The 21,893-nt window shown below is 37.1% G+C and overlaps 3 protein-coding genes across 4 annotated transcripts; 2 read left to right on the forward strand and 1 right to left on the reverse strand.

The window, feature by feature from the left end:
* The first annotated feature begins 140 nt into the window (after nt 1-140).
* Nucleotides 141-925, forward strand: c1h19orf53 (chromosome 1 C19orf53 homolog). The gene is made up of 3 exons (XM_051101779.1): nt 141-282; nt 430-485; nt 565-925. The coding sequence occupies exons 1-3, from the start codon at nt 195-197 to the stop codon at nt 721-723; spliced, it is 303 nt and encodes a 100-aa protein (XP_050957736.1). The 5' UTR covers nt 141-194; the 3' UTR covers nt 724-925.
* A 396-nt stretch (nt 926-1,321) lies between these two features.
* si:ch211-196h16.12 (regulator of G-protein signaling 5) lies at nt 1,322-4,893 on the reverse strand. The gene is made up of 5 exons (XM_051101714.1): nt 4,729-4,893; nt 4,595-4,660; nt 2,698-2,750; nt 2,440-2,603; nt 1,322-1,637 (listed from the first exon to the last, which is right to left on the reverse strand). The coding sequence occupies exons 1-5, from the start codon at nt 4,770-4,772 to the stop codon at nt 1,470-1,472; spliced, it is 495 nt and encodes a 164-aa protein (XP_050957671.1). The 5' UTR covers nt 4,773-4,893; the 3' UTR covers nt 1,322-1,469.
* Nucleotides 4,894-5,849: 956 nt separating this feature from the next.
* slc25a23a (solute carrier family 25 member 23a) lies at nt 5,850-21,814 on the forward strand. 2 transcript variants are annotated; one of them, XM_051101609.1, is made up of 10 exons: nt 5,850-6,847; nt 11,237-11,363; nt 13,804-13,891; nt 13,971-14,082; nt 14,190-14,348; nt 16,281-16,433; nt 16,515-16,628; nt 17,715-17,882; nt 17,959-18,109; nt 18,639-21,814. In XM_051101609.1, the coding sequence occupies exons 1-10, from the start codon at nt 6,656-6,658 to the stop codon at nt 18,818-18,820; spliced, it is 1,446 nt and encodes a 481-aa protein (XP_050957566.1). In that variant the 5' UTR covers nt 5,850-6,655; the 3' UTR covers nt 18,821-21,814. The 2 variants fall into 2 exon arrangements, with proteins under 2 accessions (XP_050957566.1, XP_050957617.1); XM_051101660.1 differs by having other exon boundaries at nt 11,240-11,363.
* Nucleotides 21,815-21,893: the final 79 nt, after the last annotated feature.

Here is a 21,893-nt window from a genome sequence, read left to right on the forward strand (position 1 = left end):
TGGTGAGCAGAAGAACATTAAAAATCTTACTGTTCAAAAACTTTTGACTGGTAGTGTATTTACATCACACGTACTCTCTGTTTGGTATTCAGACGCGACTTTTATTTTAAATTTAATCCTAAACGTATTTAAGGACTTTTATTCTATTTCTCATCCTACGCCTTTCTGTTTCCGGTTGCGATCAGACCGTTGAAATGGCTCAGGGTAAACAGAAATTTAAAGCGCAGCGCCCCGGAGGAGCTAAAAAGCAACAACACAAACCGAAAGGACTCAAGAAAGGAGGTAAAAACATCGTGTTTTTGGAGAGAATATTTTTCTGAACGTAAAAGTGCGATATATAGATATTATTAGCGGCATGCTGAGTGAACGCATTTGTGGCTTAGTGACGCGCACGCGTCAAGTCCTTAATTCAAATCCTCTTAATTCTAGGAAGGATCATCGCTCCCAAGAAAGCTCAAGTGGTCCAGCAGCAGAAGCTGAAGAAGGTAAACGTTTAGTCCACTTTTAAAACCACTCTGTGGTGTAAAATAGTGGTTTAATTTGTGTGTTTGTGTTTTGGTGCAGGGTTTAGAGGTGGCCATCAGAAATAGGATCGAACAGGAAACCACTCAGAAGGCCAGCACGTCCCTTCATAAGAAACTGAGTGTGCTGAAAACTCCAGAGGCGAAAAGCGGCACAGCTGGACCTTCAAAACCAGCTGCTGGATCATCCAAAACCAAGTGATGGCAGGCAAATACTGTAATCTGCTGTGCAGCCGCTAGAAGGCGCCACTGTATTAGAAAACTGATGCTTGCCACTTTCTGTGGACTAATAGTATAAAGTTTATTCTGTATTCTTGGAGAAAGAAACATGAAATATCTATATGTACAATAGGCCATCATTTTTTAGACTGTGCTTTTTTTGTATAATAAAATAATAAATTACTGTTAGGTTTCATAATATCTTTTTTTTATCAAATTTTACCTGGTAATAGTCATTTTTGTCATGGGCAAGCACTGCTAATTTTTAAAATCTAGTTAATTTCATGATCATATTCTAGTTTTATAGACCCCTTTCCTCCCTTTTTGTTTATCTCGTAAACCAGAGCAACTTTTTCCATTGTCAAGCAGCCGCGCTCATTATATTAGACCGGGAGTGTAAAATCCCTGAAGGTTCTCCTGCTGTAGTCAAGGACGTGCTGCTCGTTCAGTGCTGCTTCATTTTCTTTGTTCGGCCTCGATTGTCTGGCGTGACCTTGAGACCTTCCAGATCTCCGACTGGCTCTCAGTGTATGTTTGACAGCAAAACACTCCCATTTTGACTCTAATAACTTTATTAAGTTTAAAGATATAAAGGTACAGTGAGCTATTATAGATGTCTATAGACTCTATGTCCTAGTAAACTATGTCCTGCATCTTTATAGAGAGCAGATTAATTAAACAATCTAGTCTAAACCACAGATACAGAGTTTTTTGTCAGCACAGTAAGTCTCACAGGACTTTAAGAGGCTGCTGGCTGTAAGACGAGCGCAGGAAACGTGGGAACGAGTCTTTAGCCATCAGAGAAAAAATACGTTGCTGAGCGTCATCAAACGTGTCCGTTGTGGGATCCTCCATCAGCCCCATCAACGCCTCACGGGTCTCACTGTCCAGATTCACCTGAGAAATACATTATATGAGATCGTACACTACCAGTAAAAAAAAGTTTTTGGACAGTAATATTTTTAATGTTTTGTTTAATGTTAAAGAAGTCTCTTCTGATCACCAAGCCTGCATTTATTTGATCCGAAGTACAGCAAAACAGTAAAATGTTGAAATATTTTTATAATACTAATGATTTTTTATTTCTTGAACAGCAAATCGGCATATTAAATGATTTCTGAAGGATCGTGAGCAGTGATGTTGAAAATTCAGCTTTGATTACAGGAATAAATTTCATTTTAAAATACATTCAAATAGAAAACATTTATTTTAAATAGTAAAAATATTTTAACAATTTACTGCTTTTGCTGTATTTTGGATTAAATAAATGCAGGCTTGGTGAGCTGAAGAGATTTCTTTAAAAAACATTAAAAATCTTACTCCTCAAATATTGTTGTAATGCAAAATAAATAAGTTAAAGAGAAGTTTAATATATCATTATACAGATTTAAATAAAAGACATTTATTTTAGATTTTAGATTTTTTATTTTTTTTTTTAGAATAATACAGTGCATTGTCTGTACTGCAAATTAAAATAATTAAAGCATATTATATACATGTAATTAAAAATAATAAATTAAATATTAAAAAATAAATATAGCATTATTTTTTTCGCGCTGCCGCTAATGAATGCCGCTTGACAAATTTATTTAAAAGTAATTAAAAAATTATAATTCAAAATCGACTTAATTAAATTGACTTAATTTATTTGTATTTACTTAAATTTTGATTTTTAGTTAAATTCGTGCTCGTCTCTCACCTCACGAGGAGCGTCAGGGTTGATGAACTGCTTGTAGATGTCCTGGGCTTTCGTCGCCAGTTTGGACCCGGATGAGTTCTTGTATTCCTCACACGCCAGCCAGAACTCCAGGTTCTCCTCGCTGAACTCCGAGTGCAAAAACCAGCGGAACGCCTGAATGCCCACTGCGGAGAGAACGATTCAACTCCGTCACGCTGAGTTTCAGTTTAGAAAAGACAAATGAACTCATTAAGTCAAATCAGTAAGACAGTCTCTCACGCTTGCTGTTGAGCAATGACTCCAGGTCCTGTGGCAGCTTTTCCTCATTCGCTCTGAAGAAAGTAATGGATGTCTTTTATTACTTTGTTCAGCTTATGTTTTATATAAATACGTAGAGCTCATTTGTGGCATAACGTTAATTTCCACAAAAACGCGCCCCAATTTTACGTTACGGTGAGGCACTTACAATGTAAATGTATTAAAAAGCAGAAATATGAAGCGCAGAATTTTAAATATTCAAACGTTTACTTGTGTATTATTTGAATTGTAAAGTTCTCCTCAGGTTTAACGGTCGTTATGGGTTTACCGTTGCGTTGTCTTGGCAACAAAGCTTTAAAACGGGCTAGAACTCCTAAAAGCATAATACGCGATTACACGAAAATAGCGTTAACACATAATGTATTTTAACGTTTACAAATGACTCTGATTCACTTAAGTGGCTCACGGCAAAGATAAACACCATGACGTTTTAATAATAGTCCAGTGAGAATAGTAAAGTCAACACCATAACTAGCCTATAACCGCCCAGAAACGATACTGTTATAATCACTTTAAAAACGTTTATTTCCCTAGCTGATGAGCTATAAACATTTATCACCAACCAGATTCCACTCCACTTTATAGTTCGGGAATATCCACCTTATTTTTTTTTTTTTATTATTATTATTATTATTTTTTTTTTTTTTACCAAGAGCTGAGCGCCATTTGTAAATTTTATGGATCTGGCTTCCAGTCGCGTCCATTTATTTTTAGCTGGACAGCAAAAGAGCCGGTTTTGCTGCTTGATATTGCAAACTGGTTTGTCTTACCATATTTTAATGTTTTATCTTGATTATGAACACACTAGTTTGTAATGCAAACAGTTTTACTGTTTACTGCACGTTGTTATTCTTGTCGTTATTTTGTTTATATACGAGCTAATGAACCGGAAGTCTCGCCCATCAGCTTACTTCCAAGTTGAACAGTAAGGTGGAAAGGGTTACTGCTTTGCGTCGTCGTGACAACAAAGTTTTAAAACTGGATATAACTACTAAAAAGGTCAGTACACAATTACACCAAAACACAGTGTTTACGTTTTGTGGCTTAGTTATTGAAAACGTATTTGAACAATTACAAATTGGTCCAATTTACTTTAAAGGTAAGTCTCGAGACAAAGATTAACACCATAAAGTATTAATAATCATTCTGTGAGAACAGTAAAGTAACACTAACCATAACGATATAATTGTTAGCACTTTTTTTTTAGCTGATGAATGATAAAAAAACATTGACAACCAATCAGAATCCACTTGACTTTATGGTGCGCGAATTCAGTTACCGTTCTTAGTATGAACGGGCCTTAATGCAGATTTTTGCTTTTTCTAAACAAAAATGAACAAAAGAGGAAATAATTTGCTGTGGTAATCAACATATGTGAACCTGGACCACAAGACCAGTCATAAGTAGCACGGGTATATTTGTAGCAATAGCCAACAATACATTGTATGGGTCAAAATGATCAATTTTTCTTTTATGCCAAAAATCATTAGGATATTAAGTTAAGATCATGTTCCATTAAGATATTTAGTACATTTCCTACCGTAAATGTATCAAAACTTAATTTTTGATAAGTAATATGCATTGCTAAGAACTTCATTTAGGCGATTTTCTCAACATTTTGATTTTTTTGATTTATTTTATTTTATTTTTTTGCACCCTCAGATTTCATATTTTTAAATAGCTGTATCTCAGCCAAATATTTTCCTATCCTAACAAACCATACATCCATGGAAAGCTTATTTATCAGCTTTCAAATGATGTATAAATCTCAGTTTTCAAAAATTTGAGGTCCAGGGTCACATATTGCCACAAATGTAGTCGACTGATTTTAATTTGTACTGAAGAAAATGACTGTTACCTGTGTTTGTAAACCCACTCCTGCTTTTCGGCCAGGTGGGACAGTTTGACCCTCATGCCCTTTGCCCTAAAGATCAAGACACAGTTTTAGATCCATACACAAGTATTTATCTTTCTAAAAGTGCTGATACTCACTTCTCCAAGCATGAGGAGGGGATGCCAGACAGCCCCTTACACATTACACAATGTCTGAGTGAACCTCAAAGAAACGATCAAATGTCTCCAGCTCCAGTCTGATTTACTCTCACCGTCTCTGTGTCCAGCTGTTATATAGTGACATTAATCTGATCCTGAGATCGTAAAACAACACGGACAGCTGTTGGGTGAGAACATGACACAATGACTGTCTATATCACAAGCTCTAGTCACTCAGTGCTGATTATGGGCTGAATTGACGTTCCTACAGCTGGTGTGGACAGCAGCTGACAGTGGTTTTCTTCAGAAAGCACGTATCTGTGTGTCACCTGTATTTGTGTCAGGAACAGTGGCTGAAGGCAACAGGTGTGCAGTAGGTTATCTGTGCTGATCTTTGCATGTTCTGTTCATCAGTTCACATAATAGTTTGTTTCCATGCAGTCATTGTTATTTGCAGAGCTATTATTGTTGATCAAAGCGATAGTGAATGCATTTGAAGTGAGCATTATGGTCAGATAATTTTTTCTGTTTCAGACCCTGCTGGGAAACTGAACAATATGGACGTGCATGACGTTGGGGAAACACTGTCATCTGGAAATAAAAAGCTACCGAAAAGTAGACCAAACAAGTTATGTACTTTATTTAAAGTCCAAGTGTGTTCATGCAGAAATATCTCAATATGCAAAAACAGATGAGAACAAGAGGATGACTTAAATTTGTGTCTGTTCCTCTCATAAATCTGTCAAATGATTTCATTCATTCCCATTTATTTACATTGTATGAAACCATACAGCATGGACATTCATCTAAACTTCTTTTGGGTTGCATGCAGGAATGAGAGTCAAATGCATTCAGACCGACATGAAGGCGAGTAAACATTGACAGAATTTTTGGGTGAGCCCTTTTAAGTGGTCAAACTGGTTTTTGCAACTGTAGCTGTTTTTTGGAGGTCTAACCAAATTGACCAAGATGGTCTACCTCTAGCAAATCAAAAACTGGCTAACTGATCTAGACTTCAGCTTGAACCTACTAATGACCATAAATGACCATTTTGGACCATCTAACCAAGCCAGACCACCTTAGGATTTGTCACAGATGTGTTTCTTTCAGTTTAGCTATTCTTAAAAGCCAGCACTTCTATGTTCTCCTCTTCACGCTTCTGATCCTTCTGATAAGAGTCAGCAGATATGCTGAAAAAAATACTTTGAATATGCTTCTTCTATGCAAACCCACTTTCTCCTTCTAAACCTTATAAATTCTTTATGAATCCTCAGGAAGTGACTTCACAAGCCAGCCTGAATTAAAATAACCAATCGCCCTTGTGAGAAAAGATCACGTTCCCTTCTAGATGACAGAAGATGTTTTACTCAGGTGATTGAGATCTGATCTTATTCATGTGCATGCACTGTATGTCATTTGAGAACTTACTGCATTCATAAGGAACACCGTTTCTCTGTTAATACTTAAGGACCGGGATATTTTGGGTCATATGTGTTTATATCACACATATGTTGGCAGAAGGAAGCCCCTCCTGGGGGTGTAATCTGAAGCCGCTGTTGTATCGGTGAGTCGCAACAGCAGCAGTTAAGTCACTGCAGTCCTCGACCCGCGTTACACACGCGTTCATCATGTTTTGACGCATAAGGACAGCCTGGTGTTTTCAGCTTGCCTTAAAATGTCGCAATGCTTGTGGATAAGAAACAGCTAGCGCGTGGGTATCTTGGAAGTACTGAATTCACGATTGCGAAAGCTTCCTGGTTCTCGTGTAAAACAGCTGTTTGACACCATCTGCGAAACGCGAACTCGTAGGACGCGACGCGAGGGGGTTTATTTCGCCAACAGCTCCTTTTTTGGACGCACACAGAACGCGTCTTCCGCCTGTGCGGAGCCGATGTCTCTCCGTGGGTGACCGTGCGTGGAAATCATAATGTGGCAGCGCGGATGCCGCTCGGGCTGGACGCGGGCGCGATGCATGGACAGCGGGGTCGACCCCGAACGCGAGCGGCTCTGGGCCGAGCTCTTCGAGCAGCTGGATCTGAACAAGGACGGACGGATCGACGTGAACGAGCTGCGGATCGGACTCGCCGCCCGTGGGTTGTCGTGGAGCTCGGTGGAGGAGGTACGGAAGAAACCCAATATGTACAGTCATAACGGAAGGGTATTTATAGTACAGCATAACTGTCCTTGAATTTACAGGTTTATGATTTAACGTCAGATGTAGAGATAATAACCTGCACCTCCAGGTCACGTGATTATCAGCGTCTAAACACTGAAAGCGAAAATGCTGCAGTAGGCGATACAATCGCAGCCAATCAGATTGGTATCTGATCAATGAGATTCGTGGTGGGTGTGGTTATCCAGCGCAAGTCGAAAGATAAAATTTGTGTCGCAAATCATGTACTGTACATTGTGTACTCACGCTATACACCCTAAATTTCAACACTGAATGAAGCTATTTCCTGTGAATGTGCGGGACTTCCGGTTCATTAGCAGCTAGTTAAATAACTATGAATTCTACAGTGCATTAAAGAGGTATTTGTGTAACAAACCAGTGTGTTTATGATTATGATAATAAATTTAATGTGATAGCAAATACCAGTTTGCAACTTCGAGCAGCATAATGTTTTTTGTGCGGCTAAAATTACTGGAAGTGGCTCACACTGGAAGCTTCGCACATTTAAATTTGTATGTTAAAAATAAGCCCTGATAGCACACTATTTTATGTTTGCATTGACATCTGCAAGAGGTATTTTTTAGTGTTTGCTCATCTGCAACACATCTATAGGACGTTTCCTATCAGATGCCAAGTAGACGTTTAGGAAATATCTTTAAGATGTTTATAATTTAGAATTTATGTAAAACTGACATCTTAAAGATGTCTGTTAGATATTTGTACATGGCTACAGATGAAGCATTCTTTAATGGACATCTTTGAGGCGTACGTGTGCTGTTGGAGGTGGATCAGCTACACTATGTACATATTGTTATCTTATGTATATATGCATTATTGTTATCTTAAGTAAAACAAGTTCTGTAGGTTTTTAATTTGAAGGAAATTATGTTTCCAATGCACTTGATGTGAAGCCGCTTGCACTCCCACTACTACACTACAAAAATGGCAAAGAATAGTGCTGAAGTGCATGAAATGGGATGAACCTGTAGAAACCACAATATTTAATATATGATTATGTAAACAGGATTTCAGACTGCTGAGATTTCACTGTGCTCCAGAAACAGAAAGCAAGCAAGCAACCTACAAAAAGTCGCTTGTTGATGGTTGGGACGGGCCTGATGTTCAGCTCAGATTAGGCAGATGTGCTGGAGCCATTAGTGAGAGTATAACCCATTATGCAGTTACTCGCTAACATACTCAAACACTCAATGCTTCATATGATAAAAGCACGACTACACAGCAGGATTCTTGTTTTGAAGGCCTTCATGTTAGGGTCAGGAACAGGGCAGATTAGAGCACTGTGTTGCAGCCCTAATGAACCAGTTTATGAGCTTAATAGTTAATGATCGCAAGGTCAATGGCAGGAACAGAGGAAGGGCATCAGCACCCGCTGGCATTAAATTAACATTAATGGCATCTGAAATAAGGGTTTCCTGCAGACTAGCGTGCTTGCTAAGTTAAGCATCACTATTTTTTTAACAAACTCTGAAGTTCTACATTTCTAATCGATGAGTTGCTTGCTAAAGATGTTACAGTAATATAATGCCAGCAGGTCAAATCTAAGTCTTAGGAAACAATGAGAACTCCGGCCAAGTCATGATCAAACAGACACTCACAGATGTTAAATTAATCTTTGTTATCTAATCTCTCCACAGCATGCTGCATGCTGTTTATCAGTGTTGGGGAAGTTACTTTTAAAAGTAATGCATTGCATTACATTATGCAATACAGTAATGCATTGCATTGCATTGGTTAAATACAGTTGAGGTCAAAAGTTTACATACACCTTGCAGAATTTGCAAAATGTTCAAATTTGCAAAATGAGGGATCATACAAAATGCATGTTATTTTTTATTTAGAACTGACCTGAATAAGATGTTTACATATAGTGCACAAAAGAAAATAATAGTTGAGTTTATTAATCTGTTCAAAACCTTGATTCTTAATACTGTGTTGTAAATAGTTGTTCATGAGTCCCTTGTTTGTCCTGAACAGTTAAACTGCCCGCTGTTCCTCACAAAAATCTGTCAGGTCCCACTAATTCTTTGGCTTTTCGGCATTTTTGTGTATTTGAACCCTTTCCAACAATGACTGTATGATTTTGAGATCCATCTTTTCACACTGACAGCAACTGAAGCACTCATATGCAGCTATTACAGAAGGTTCAGATGCTCATTGATGCTCCAGAAGAAAAAAAAAAAACATGCATTAAGAACAGGGGGTGAAAACTTTTTATTTGAAAATTATTTTGTCTTCTGGGAAACATGTATCTTCTGTAGCTTCTGAAGGGCAGTACTAAATTAAAAACTATATGATATTTAGGCAAAATAAGAAAAATGTACACATCTTCATTCTGTTCAAAAGTTTTCACCCCCAGCTCCTAATGCGTTGTGTTTTCTTCTGGAGCATCAGTGAGTGTTTAAACCTTTTGTAATAGTTGCATATGAGTCCCTCAGTTGTTCTCAGTGTGAAAAGATGGATCTAAAAATCATAAAGCAATTGTTGGAAAGGGTTCAAATATACAAAAATGCTGAAAAACCAAAGAATTTGTGGGACCTGAGGGACTCATGAACAACTATTATTAAATAAGAAAAAAAAACACAGCTGTGGATCATTCAGGAAACAGCACAGTATTAAGAATCAAATGTATGTAAACTTTTGAACGGGTTAATTTTTGTAAATTCAACTATTATGTTCTACTGGACTATATGTAAACTTCTTTTATATGAAATGTCTTATTCAGGTCAGTACTAAATAAAAAATAACATGCATTTTGCATAATCCCTTTTATTTTGGTAAAATAATGAACATTTTGCAAATTCTGCAAGGTGTATGTAAACTTTTGACCTCAACAGTATTTGGCAACTGTAAAGTCCCTTTCATACCAAAAGTGAAATTAATAAGCCTCAGGCTAAAGGAAGTGCCTCTGTCTGTGCACCTCACTTCTAAATTTTCTCAACATGGCGTCAGAAGACGTGCCAGTGAATAAATGGGAAAACAAAAAGTTTTAAAAAGTAAAAAGTAAGTAAATTTAAAAAGCAATGCATTACTTTACCATTTACTTGAAAAAGTAATCTGATTACATTACTTGTAATGTATTACCCCCAACTCTGCTGTTTGCAACATACTGTATTCATATTATGGTTTACAGTTAAATACAGTTGATCAGACTATTGATCTGTTTGCCTGGGACGGCCTGCTGTGCTTTTTGAGGTTTGGATGCACATGTGCATGTGTTTATGTATTTGCATTTGTTTATGTATTATGCATTATGATGATTGTATATTGGCAAGAAAGTACTAAACTTCACACATAGGCTCACAGAAGCACACATGTAGGCTGCGGACTGTGCAAAAGGTCAGCGTCTTGGAGTGGATCCATGTGTGAGAGTAAATGTCATGTGACTGCTGGCTCACATAAATAAACAACAACACACACATGGGTATTTTGTAGCCGTCTACCCGCAGAGGAGGATAAGCTAGTTAAATGGGTGAAATTACTGGCATAGTTACAGTTGATTTGCCCAATAACATACCAAGGATTGTGGGATTAATAGTGTGGCTTGAGTGTGTTTCCCACTGCAGCACTCAGTGTGGATTTAAAGTGACAGTAGCTTTAATTTTAAAAAGTTCTGCTGAATTTAACTGTTTACACTGGTATTACTATTACTCTCGGTCAGTTTTTTCACTGTCCCCACCTTAAAACACCAGAATGTAGTTTATCTGATTGTAAAACCCTGAGAGCTGCAGCGAAATGCCTTTAATCCTCCACGTTTGCACAGCTCAGAAAAAACATGTTCAGACACGCTGCACTGGGAGTCTTAAAAATTAAATGTTGTGGGGCGACACCCTGAAAACACATGCGTTACACTTACACATGATTAATCTTGCAAATTAGGACGCTGTTTATACCTTTATTTGCACAGTTCTGGATAGAGCCATAGAGAGATTTAAACATCAATTATTTAGCTGGTCTATCTAGCAATTATGTGGATTTAAACACACTAATATAGTGATAAAGTGTGTATACATTGATTAAACATTGTTAAGCTACTGTTTTGTGCGCTTGGCTTTCTTTGTTTTTGTTTGTTAATTTACATTCATTTTGTTAATGCATTTAATTAAAAATAAGACTAACCTGTGTTTAGATTCAATGATTACTGTCTGACTGCTCATGTTTGATGTTGGTGCTGTGGGCTAGAGGCTTTGCATGGTTTTAATGTGCTTTTCTCCTTCATTTGCACCCCTTCCCACCTTTCCTAATGATTCCCGGCATCCCTCTTTCCCGCCATCTCTCTCTCCCCCCTCTATCTCTCTGTATATGCCCCATATTTAGCAGATTGTACGAGCTGGAGACGTTAATCATGACGGTCAGCTGGATTTTGAAGAGTTCACTGAATATCTGCGCTCACATGAGAAACGCCTTAAACTCATGTTTCGCAGCCTGGACCGAAACAATGACGGTTAGTTTCTATCAGCTTTACAGTATTATCAGAATCAGTGTTATTTTAGTGTTATTTACTGTATAGACTTTTTTTTTTAAGATAAGGTTTATGTTGTATTTCAGTGACCTACAATGCAATTTAATAGTTCAATTTTAGTTAACAATAAAAGCACTGATTCGCAGTTAGAATATACAACATTTTTATGTTCTCATTTTACAGTAACTTTAAGTTACAGATAATATTTACCATCTATAACCTCACAATAACTCTACAATCTGTATCATAACCTAGCAACTTAATTTGTGGTATTTTACATCACTGTTATCATCGCAGTACCATTAGCAGCTATGCTGTTCCATCACTGTTAGCGTATAAAACTCATGTTAGCATTAGCATGTGGTATTTTACATCAACTGTACTATCGGATTACCATTAGCAGCTATGCTATTAAATCACTGCTCATGTATAAAACTCATATTAGCATTAGCGTGTGGTTTTTTTACACCTCTGTTAACATCTGTAGTATAGGAGTACCATTAGCAGCTATGCTATTTTATCACTGTTAGCGTATAAAACTCATGTTAACATTAGCATGTGGTTTTTTACACCACTGTTAGCATCTGTAGTATAGGAGTACCATTAGCAGCTATGCTATTTCATCACTGTTAGCGTATAAAACTTATATTAGCATTAGCATGTGGTTTGTTAGCATCTGTAGTATAGGAGTACCATTAGCAGCTATGCTATTTCATCACTGTTAGCGTATAAAACTCATATTAACATTAGCATGTGGTTTTTTTACACCACTGTTAGCATCTGTAGTATAGGAGTACCATTAGCAGCTATGCTATTGCATCACTGTTTGCGTATAAAACTTATATTAGCATTAGCATGTGGTTTGTTAGCATCTGTAGTATAGGAGTACCATTAGCAGCTATGCTATTTCATCACTGTTAGCGTATAAAACTTATATTAGCATTAGCATGTGGTTTGTTAGCATCTGAAGTATCAGAGTACCATTAGCACCTATGCTATTTCATCACTGTTAGCGTATAAAACTCATATTAACATTAGCATGTGGTTTTTTTACACCACTGTTAACATCTGTAGTATAGGAGTACCATTAGCAGCTATGCTATTGCATCACTGTTTGCGTATAAAACTTATATTAGCATTAGCATGTGGTTTGTTAGCATCTGTAGTATAGGAGTACCATTAGCAGCTATGCTATTGCATCACTGTTTGCGTATAAAACTTATATTAGCATTAGCATGTGGTTTGTTAGCATCTGAAGTATCACAGTACCATTAGCAGCTATGCTATTTCATTACTGTTAGCGTATAAAACTCATGTTAGCATTAGCATGTGGTATTTTACATCAACTGTACTGTCGGATTACCATTAGCAGCTATGCTATTAAATCACTGCTCATGTATAAAACTCATATTAGCATTAGCGTGTGGTTTTTTTTACACCTCTGTTAACATCTGTAGTATAGGAGTACCATTAGTAGCTATGCTATTGCATCACTGTTTGTGTATAAAACTTATATTAGCATTAGCATGTGGTTTGTTACCATCTGTAGTATAGGAGTACCATTAGCACCTATGCTATTGCATCACTGTTTGCGTATAAAACTTATATTAGCATTAGCATGTGGTTTGTTAGCATCTGTAGTATAGGAGTACCATTAGCACCTATGCTATTACATCACTGTTGACGTATAAAACTCATATTAGCATTATCATGTCGTATTTTACATCACTGTTATCAGCTATACCATCGGATTACCATTAGCAGCTATGCTATTACATCACTGCTCATGCATAAAACTCATTAGCATTAGCGTGTTTTTGTTTTTACACCACTGTTAGCATCTGTACTATCACAGTTCTATTAGCAGCTATGCTATTACATCACCATTAACAGCTAAAACTCATATTAGCATTAGCATGTGGGATTTTACGTCACTGTTAGCATTTGTATTACTTTATGGTTACCATGCTTTAACTATAGTAACAATGTTTTTTTTTATTTGTTGGTTAATTTTTGTAAGCGCAGCATCATTAGCAGCTATGCTATTGTGTCTATACTCGCAATTTAGCATTAGCATTTAGCATCCATACAGTTGATGACTCATTCATAAGCTTCATAACATCACATTAGTGTTAACAGCTATGATTACTGTTAGCAGTACTGTTAAATGCTACATCACCGTCTGTTAGCATGTATAACTTTAGCAGCTAATGCTGTTAGCATCAGCAACACTTTTAACATCTATAACATCATAATAGTATTAGCAGCTACGATATTACTGTTACGTCACTATTAGCATCTGTACCTCATATTAGCATTAGCATCTGTTCCATTAATTCATACTTAAGATCTATTACCTCAAAGTATTGTTAGTTTATCCTTATATTTGAATACAGTAACACATTGTTTGTATGTTTTGCAGGTCAGTTGGACGCCGGGGAGATCCAGCAGTCGTTACACAATCTCGGCGTGGACGTGACGTTGGAACAGGCTGCCAAAATCCTGCAAAGGTGTGTGTTTGTGCTTAGCATGTATGCGAAGTGCTTTTCAGGTTCGATTTTGTGACATGCAGTACTTTTGTTCGTACAGTATGGATAAAGACCATTCCATGACCATCGACTGGTTCGAGTGGCGAGATCACTTTCTTTTTAACCCTCTGCACAACATGGAGGAGATCGCCCAGTACTGGAAACACTCAGTGGTACAAAGCATAACATACAGTTAAACAATGACAGTTTTATGACTATAAAATAAGCCTCTTTCTTTCTGTAACTCCACTGTTGTGTATTTGTTGATGTGTTTGTGTAGATGTTGGACATCGGAGAGCATCTGACGGTTCCAGACGAGTTCTCGGAGAAGGAGAAGCAGTCAGGGTTTGTGTGGCGGCAGCTGATGGCAGGAGCCGTGGCGGGATCAGTGTCCAGAACAGGAACCGCGCCGCTCGACAGACTCAAGGTCTTTCTGCAGGTGAGACAGCGCTGGTCTGGGATCAGTCCTTTGTGGTCTTCAAACAATGAAACCATCTGATCTTTGTTGCACATTTAATGCCAGTTTCCTGTTGAGTGGTTCTTTTGTGTTTTCTTTTGTTCTTTTATATTTTTTTACATATATATATTATATATATATATATATATATATATATATATATATATATATATTTTTTTTTTTTTTTTAAACTGGGAGACCTGCTAAAAGACCAACCAAACTTAAACCAGCTAAGACAAGACAACTGGCTGGTTTTAGCTGTTTTTTACTGAATCAGCTAATTTTAACATAGAAACATGCTAGTTACTTGCTAATTATGGTAGAATCATGCATGTAACTTGCTAATGGTGTTAGAAACATGCTAGTAACTTAATCATGTTAACAACATGTAACATGATAGAAACATGTTAGCAACATACTAGTGACACGCTAATCATGCTAGAACCATGCTAGCAACATGGTAGTAACTGACTAATCATGTTAACAACATGCCAGTCATGCTAGTAACATGATAATCATGCTATAGTCATGTTGGCAACATGTTAATAACTAGTCAATCATGCTAGTAAAATACTAATCATGCTAGAAACATGCTTGTAATGTCCTAATCATGCTAACAACATGTTAATCATGCTAGAAACATGCTAGCAACATGGTAATCATGAATCATGTTAATAACTTGTTAATCATGCTAACATGCTAGTAACACAATAATCAAGTTGGAATCATGTTATAAACACACTAATCATGCTAGTAACCTGCTAATCATGTTAACAACATGCTAGTTAAATAATAATCATGTTAATAACTTAGTAATTATGCTAGAATCATACTAGCAACATGTAGTAACTGGTTAATCATATTAACAACATGCTAGTAACATGCTAATCATGCTAATCATGCTAGTAACATGCTAATCATGCTAGTAACATGCTATTAATGTGCTAATCATGCTAATAACTTGCTAATCATGATAAAAAACATGTTAATCATAATAACAGCACGCTAGTAACATGTTAATCATGCTAGAATCATGCTAGCAACATGTAGATTCATGTTAAATCATGGCTAGCAACATGTTAAATCACACTAAATCATGCTAGTAACATGCTAATTCATGCCAAATCTTGCTAGCAACATGGCTAAACCATGCTAAATCATGCTTGCAATTAAAATCAAACATTAAGCTTTTCAGTTATTTCAAACTTTCTCAAGCCATCTTCAAAGTTTGTCTGTGAACTTTGTCCATCTAGTTTTTATTTGTTTTATTAATTTTTTAAATATGTTTATACAGTTTTTATAATTTCAGTTTTAGTTATTTTAGTATAGCAGGTTAAACTAAAAGAAAATGAGAAATGTTGCATTGGCAACTAGCTGAAATAAAATAAGTTTAATTGTTTTTCATAAGTTTCTATTTTCTGTGGTTTTAGATGTAGTTTCAGTCAACTAAAATAACCCTGAACCAAACCAACCAGCTACATAGTGATTTACAATACAAACTTTGATTTGAAGCAAAATGTATTTCTGTACCTGCAACTGTGACAGGTACAGATACAAAACTGTTGATTTAAACATATTTTATGTTTATATTCAAATATGCATATTTATGTAAATAAACATTTTAGTTAGAGTGCAGTGTTCTTTTTCTGGACAGATTGGTGGACAGTCTGTGCAGAATTATGGGTAATGTAGTTTTTCACCACTGTTGAACATTATTTAAAAAAAATCTGTTGAAATAAGGTGTGCTGGTTGCTTCAGCAAAAGCATAAACCATCAGTTAACAACCTTGCAGTTTAAAGTAGGTCTGTCTTTAAAGCCACCACACTGACCCCTGGAGGCCATATGAGACACTGCAACTAAACTTTTTTGTCTAGTTATTTCCACATAATTCCAGAATTATGTGCTCATGTTCAGGTGCACGGCCAGAGCTCTGATAAGGGTAACGTGTGGCGCGGTCTGCGCGCGATGGTGAGGGAGGGTGGTCTCACTGCACTGTGGAGAGGGAACGGCATCAACGTGCTGAAGATTGCGCCGGAGACAGCCATCAAATTCTTAGCTTATGAACAGGTACGACTCTGTCTTTTACACTCAGGCGTGTGAACGGAAGCTCAAAACTCAGCCTGCATCTGTGTGCGTGTGTCTCTGCAGATTAAGCGCTTGATGAGAGGTAGTAAAGAGGGAGGAACTCTGAAAGTTCAGGAGAGATTCGTCGCAGGATCATTGGCTGGAGCTACGGCTCAAACTATCATATATCCTATGGAGGTAAATACACACGACAGCTGGCTCCTGCACACGCTGAACGTCAAGGTCACTGTATGTATGTCGAGGCCTTGCTGTCTTAACAAACACACGTCTACATGTCAGCTCACATTACTAAAGGCCTCATGTAAAGTTCAAGCACACTAAAGAAAGCTCTCTGCATTTAGCAGCCTATTTAAGAATAAAGCAGTGAGCCATGAATTGCTGTGGTTAATGGAGTGTAAAGTGGAGTCTATGAAATACAATGGACTTTAAGAAAAAGTTCACTTCCAGAACAAAAATGTACATGTCTTACTTTCTGTAGTCGTAAAGAAATTATGTTTTTCGCAGCAAACGTTTCAGGATTTCTCTCCATATAGTGGACTTATATGGTGCTTGTGTGTTTGAACTTCCAAAATTCAAGACGATCATTTTTTTTAGAAAATAACTGATCGTTTCACTAGATAAGACCCTTCTTCCTCGGCTGGGATCGTTTAGAGCCCTTTGAAGCCGCATTTAAACTACATTTTGGAAGTTCAAATTCAGATCACCATATAAGTCCACTATATGGAGAAAAATCCTGAAATGTTTTCCTCAAAAAACATTTTCTTTACGACTGAATAAAGAAAGACACGAACATCGTGGATGAGAAGGGGGTCAGTAAATCATCTGTAAATTTTTGTTTTGGAAGTGGACTTCTCCTTTAAGTAAAATAAAGCCTTTTATAAAATGTGGGCATTAGTAATTACACTTAATGAAAAAAATTGATTCAAAATTTAATTAAAAATATTTGTTGAATTTACACTGACAACATTTACACTACCGTTTAAAAATTTGGTAATTTTTTATATTGTTTTGCTCATCAAAAATACAGTAAAAACTGCAAAATTGTAAAATATTATTACAATTTCAAATAACTCATTTCTATGTGAATGTTTTAAAATGTAAATTTATTCCTATGATCAAAGTTGAATTTTCAGCATCATTAGTTCAGTCTTCAATGTCACATGATCCTTCAGAAATCATTCTAATATGCTGAAACATTTCTGATTATTGTTTTCATGACTCTTTCATGACTATTTTCTCACTTCTGTCTCTGTTGTTCTGTAGGTGCTGAAGACTCGTCTTACTCTTCGTAAAACAGGACAGTATTCGGGTGTGGCGGACTGCGCCAAGCAGATCCTACAGAAGGAGGGCATTTGGGCATTTTATAAAGGATACCTTCCCAACATGCTGGGCATCATCCCGTACGCAGGCATAGATCTTGCCGTCTACGAGGTGTGTGTATGTTAGTGTGTGTGTAGAGAATGATTCCTTCATAAATGCTGTTTCTCACGCTGTCTTTCTCTCTCAGACACTGAAGAACGCATGGCTGCAGCGGCACTCGGAGGGAACACCTGACCCGGGCGTCCTGGTGCTGGTGGGCTGCGGCACGGTGTCAAGCACCTGTGGGCAATTGGCATCCTACCCGCTTGCCCTCATCCGAACACGCATGCAGGCGCAGGGTAAGAGAGGCACATGCAGAATGAGATGAGAGCTATGTTTTCCATATTTTGAAAATGCTTATTTTGAGTGGAAGCAGAAACGCGCTGTTTTCGTGCATGTCTCTTTGCGTTTTTAACCATATTAGTTTAAACCTCTGATATTTGGTTTTCTAAACGCAAACATCCAAAGCACGCGCACAGAAAGCGGTTGTCACACGCGTGTGATTACTAAACAAAGTTCTCTTTCATGTCTTATTGCGCTTAAAGTGTCAAATACACACAAGTTATGCTAAAAACACACACGAGTAACAAAAAAGTCAGTTATGTGTGTGAAGGTAAACAGCTGGGAAAGAAATCACATTTTTTCACATGCTTGCAGAAAAAGGCTCACCAAAACAAAGTTACTAAGTATGTTTTCTAGGTTCGTAGATGCACTGGAGACCCAATTATAGCACTTAAACATGAAAAAAGTCAGATTTCATGATATGTCACCTTTAAAACAGGTTAAGGTTAAGAGGTTAAGATGGTATTTCCTCTTCTGGTTTCTCAGCGTCAATGAAGGGAGCTCCCCAGTTGTCCATGTTGACCCTCTTCAGGACTATCGTGGCTCAGGAGGGTGTGGTGGGACTCTATCGAGGCATCGCTCCCAACTTCCTGAAGGTCATCCCGGCGGTCAGCATCTCCTACGTCGTCTACGAGCACATGAGGAAAGTACTGGGAGTGGGAACCTGAGACAGAGAAAGATAGAGACAGGTCACGTGTATGTAGAAAGAAAAAAACAATCATATCCTTATTTTGCTGAAAGATGGACAAGGTCGAAGACTTGTTTATTTAAGCCTACAATATATTAGATCACTGGAGTGATGCTCACCAAAAAATAAAAGTGGATGCGAGGAAGAATGATGAACTGAATCAAAACACTGATATATGCAGAATCTAAGAGGTGCTGTTCTGATCCATTACTGAGATTCATGATGTGCTCTTCATGTGTGTTGTTGGTCAACAGGGCCCTGATATTCAGGTATACAGGGTAAAGCCCTCTGGATGCGGTAAAATGAATGCCTGCGTGTGGGAGACTGTGTGAGCATGTGCTGTACTGTACTCTGTGTGTGTGTGTGTGTGTGTATGTGTGTGTGTGTGTGTGTGTGTGTGTTTAACCCAGTGCACACTACTGAACTCCAAATGGGAATGGACAATAAACTAACTTCCTCCCTTTGAACTTGCAGTGCAATTGAAAGTGCCTCTGTTTTGAGAAACGTATATTCAGTAATACGCCTCTTCTACTGTACTGAAACCCCTGTGTGCTCTGAAATCACCATCACAACCAAACAAGAGTTCTAGAATCCTCAACGGAAGATTCCGTAACTCAGGTTTAAAGGAACAGTTTACCCAAAAATGAAAATTAGCTCCAAATGTACTCACCTTCAGGCCACCTATGTTGCAAATGGGTTTTTATGGGAACAGATTTGGAGAAATGTAGCATTTCATGCAGTGAATGGGTGCCGCCAGAATAAGAGTCCAAACAGCTGATAAAAACACCACAATAATCCACAAGTAATCCACACCACTCCAGTCCATCAGTTAATGTCTTAAGAAGCCAAAAGATGTGTGTTTGTAAGACATTTTTAAAATGTAGGACATTTTTAACTTTAAACTGTTGCTTCCAGCTAAATTATGAATCCATAATACATAAAATTGCTTTCTGCAGTTAAAAAAAAAGTAATCTCATCTGCATCAGGAGAGAAATATGCACAGATCAATCCGCACATACCGGCAAAAACTGTCTAGTCCAGTCCAGTCCAAGATGTTAACTGATGGACTGGAGTGGTGTGGATTATTGTGATGTTTTTATCAGCTGTTTGAACTCTCATTCTGACGGCACCCATTCACTGCAGAGGATCAATTGGTGAGCAAGTGACAATGCTACATTTCTCCAAATCTGTTCCCTTAAAAAAACAAGCCAATTTACATCTTATATGACTTGAAGGTGAATACACTGTCAGCTAATTTTCATTTTTGGGTGAACTGTTCCTTTAACTGATTCTAAAATCCTGCACTGCGTCCTAGTTTGCATATTATTCAACCTAAATGGTGTTGAAAAACACAAGGTCTTACTCATTAAACACATTTCTGTGTAATTTGAAACTTTTACGCAGACATTAAATGTACTTGTGTTTCATGAATAAGGCCTTCACAGCAGATTTTCGTCTAAGCATGCATCCATGCATGTTTTTTTCCCAGCTCATGTTGCCTCCCAACTCAGTGTGAAGTTTATGATGGTTTTCTCTCGACTGTTCCAGGTAAAGAAAAGTATCAAGGAATGCAAGGCAGAACTTGCCACAGCAGTTTTTAAGTGTACTGTATGTGATTTTAACAGAAGTTATTTTAAGGTTATTCATTTAGCTATATGCTAACACTGGCAAGCAAGCTTACTTCAAACTCAGAAGTACTTTTAATGCGCACATTTAGCGTGTAGTGTAGGTATCTGAATTGGGACGCAGCCTTGTAGTTCAGTTTATATGCTGTTATCCTCAATGCATGATTTACTGTAGCCTACAGTTTGGAGCAGAAAGCCTTACAGACTTACGGATGGGAGAGTGTTTGTTTTTGTGTGTTTTTTTTTTTTTTTTACTCATAGAACAATAGAACAAAGCAAAAAAAGACTATTTGATTGAGTCACTTCTAGGTCAATGTACTCTGTATTTTATCACTGACTGAGGTGATATATTTAGATTTTGTATGTGTTACAATAAAGATTCCCACACAGAATCTGCACTTTTAGATTTCAACAGAATTCAAATGTCATTTATTCACAAAATTCTACACAAGTTCAAGTCTCAAAATTGGATTTTCCCTTCTTTTAGGTTGTCTGTTAGCACATCTATATGCTATTGCACTACTAAATGTTCACAATGCAAATGTTTAGCAGGTATATGTGACCTTGGACCACAAAACCAGTCTTAAGTAGCACGGGTATATTTGTAGCAATAGCCAACAATGCATTGTATGGGTCAAAATTATCATTTGTTCATGCCAAAAATCATTAGGATAGTAAAGATCATGTTCCATGAAGATATTTAGCAAATTCCTTACTGTAATTATATCAAAACTTAATTTTTGATTAGTAAAATGCATTGCTAAGAAGTTCATTTGGACAACTTTAAAGGCGATTTTTCTCAACATTTTGATTTTGCACCCTCAGATTCCAAATTTAAAAAAAAAAAAAAATAACCCTTATGACAGGTTTTGTGGCCCAGGGTCACATAGATGCATGTAAATGTTTTTCTCTTCTGGGAAAACGGACCAAAAATATTGATGACATCATCCTGCACTCACAGAGTGTATCCAATCAAATGCTCTCAAGAATGACCGTGTCCCTCCCACTTATTCACTGGCTATTTAAATAATAGCAATTTACTAAAATAAATATGCTTTCTGCTTCCAATAAACGCAAGTTTAAAATATTTACCATGTTTACGTCCATTCTGCAAAAATTTCCCCACAGTTGGTGTGGAAACTGTGAAAAAAAGTTTGCAGATTTCCAGTGGTTTTGTGTGTAGACATTATTACTGTTCTTATTTTGATGTTAACAGAAATCATGTATGGTCATTATATATTTTTTTGATGTTCTTCTGTGTATTTTTTCTTTGAAAGGAAACTAAAGTCTATTACCGAATGCATGTAAGAGAATGTATGTAAATTAAATTAAACACCACAGAATCTTTATTAACGGTGTTTATCATCATTATTATAACACCAGCTCATCTCTCTGCTGTACGGAAACGGTATTTCACAAACCCATAAA

Source organism: Labeo rohita, chromosome 1, assembly GCF_022985175.1.
Source record: "Labeo rohita strain BAU-BD-2019 chromosome 1, IGBB_LRoh.1.0, whole genome shotgun sequence".
In the NCBI taxonomy this organism is placed as follows: Eukaryota; Metazoa; Chordata; class Actinopteri; order Cypriniformes; family Cyprinidae; genus Labeo; species Labeo rohita.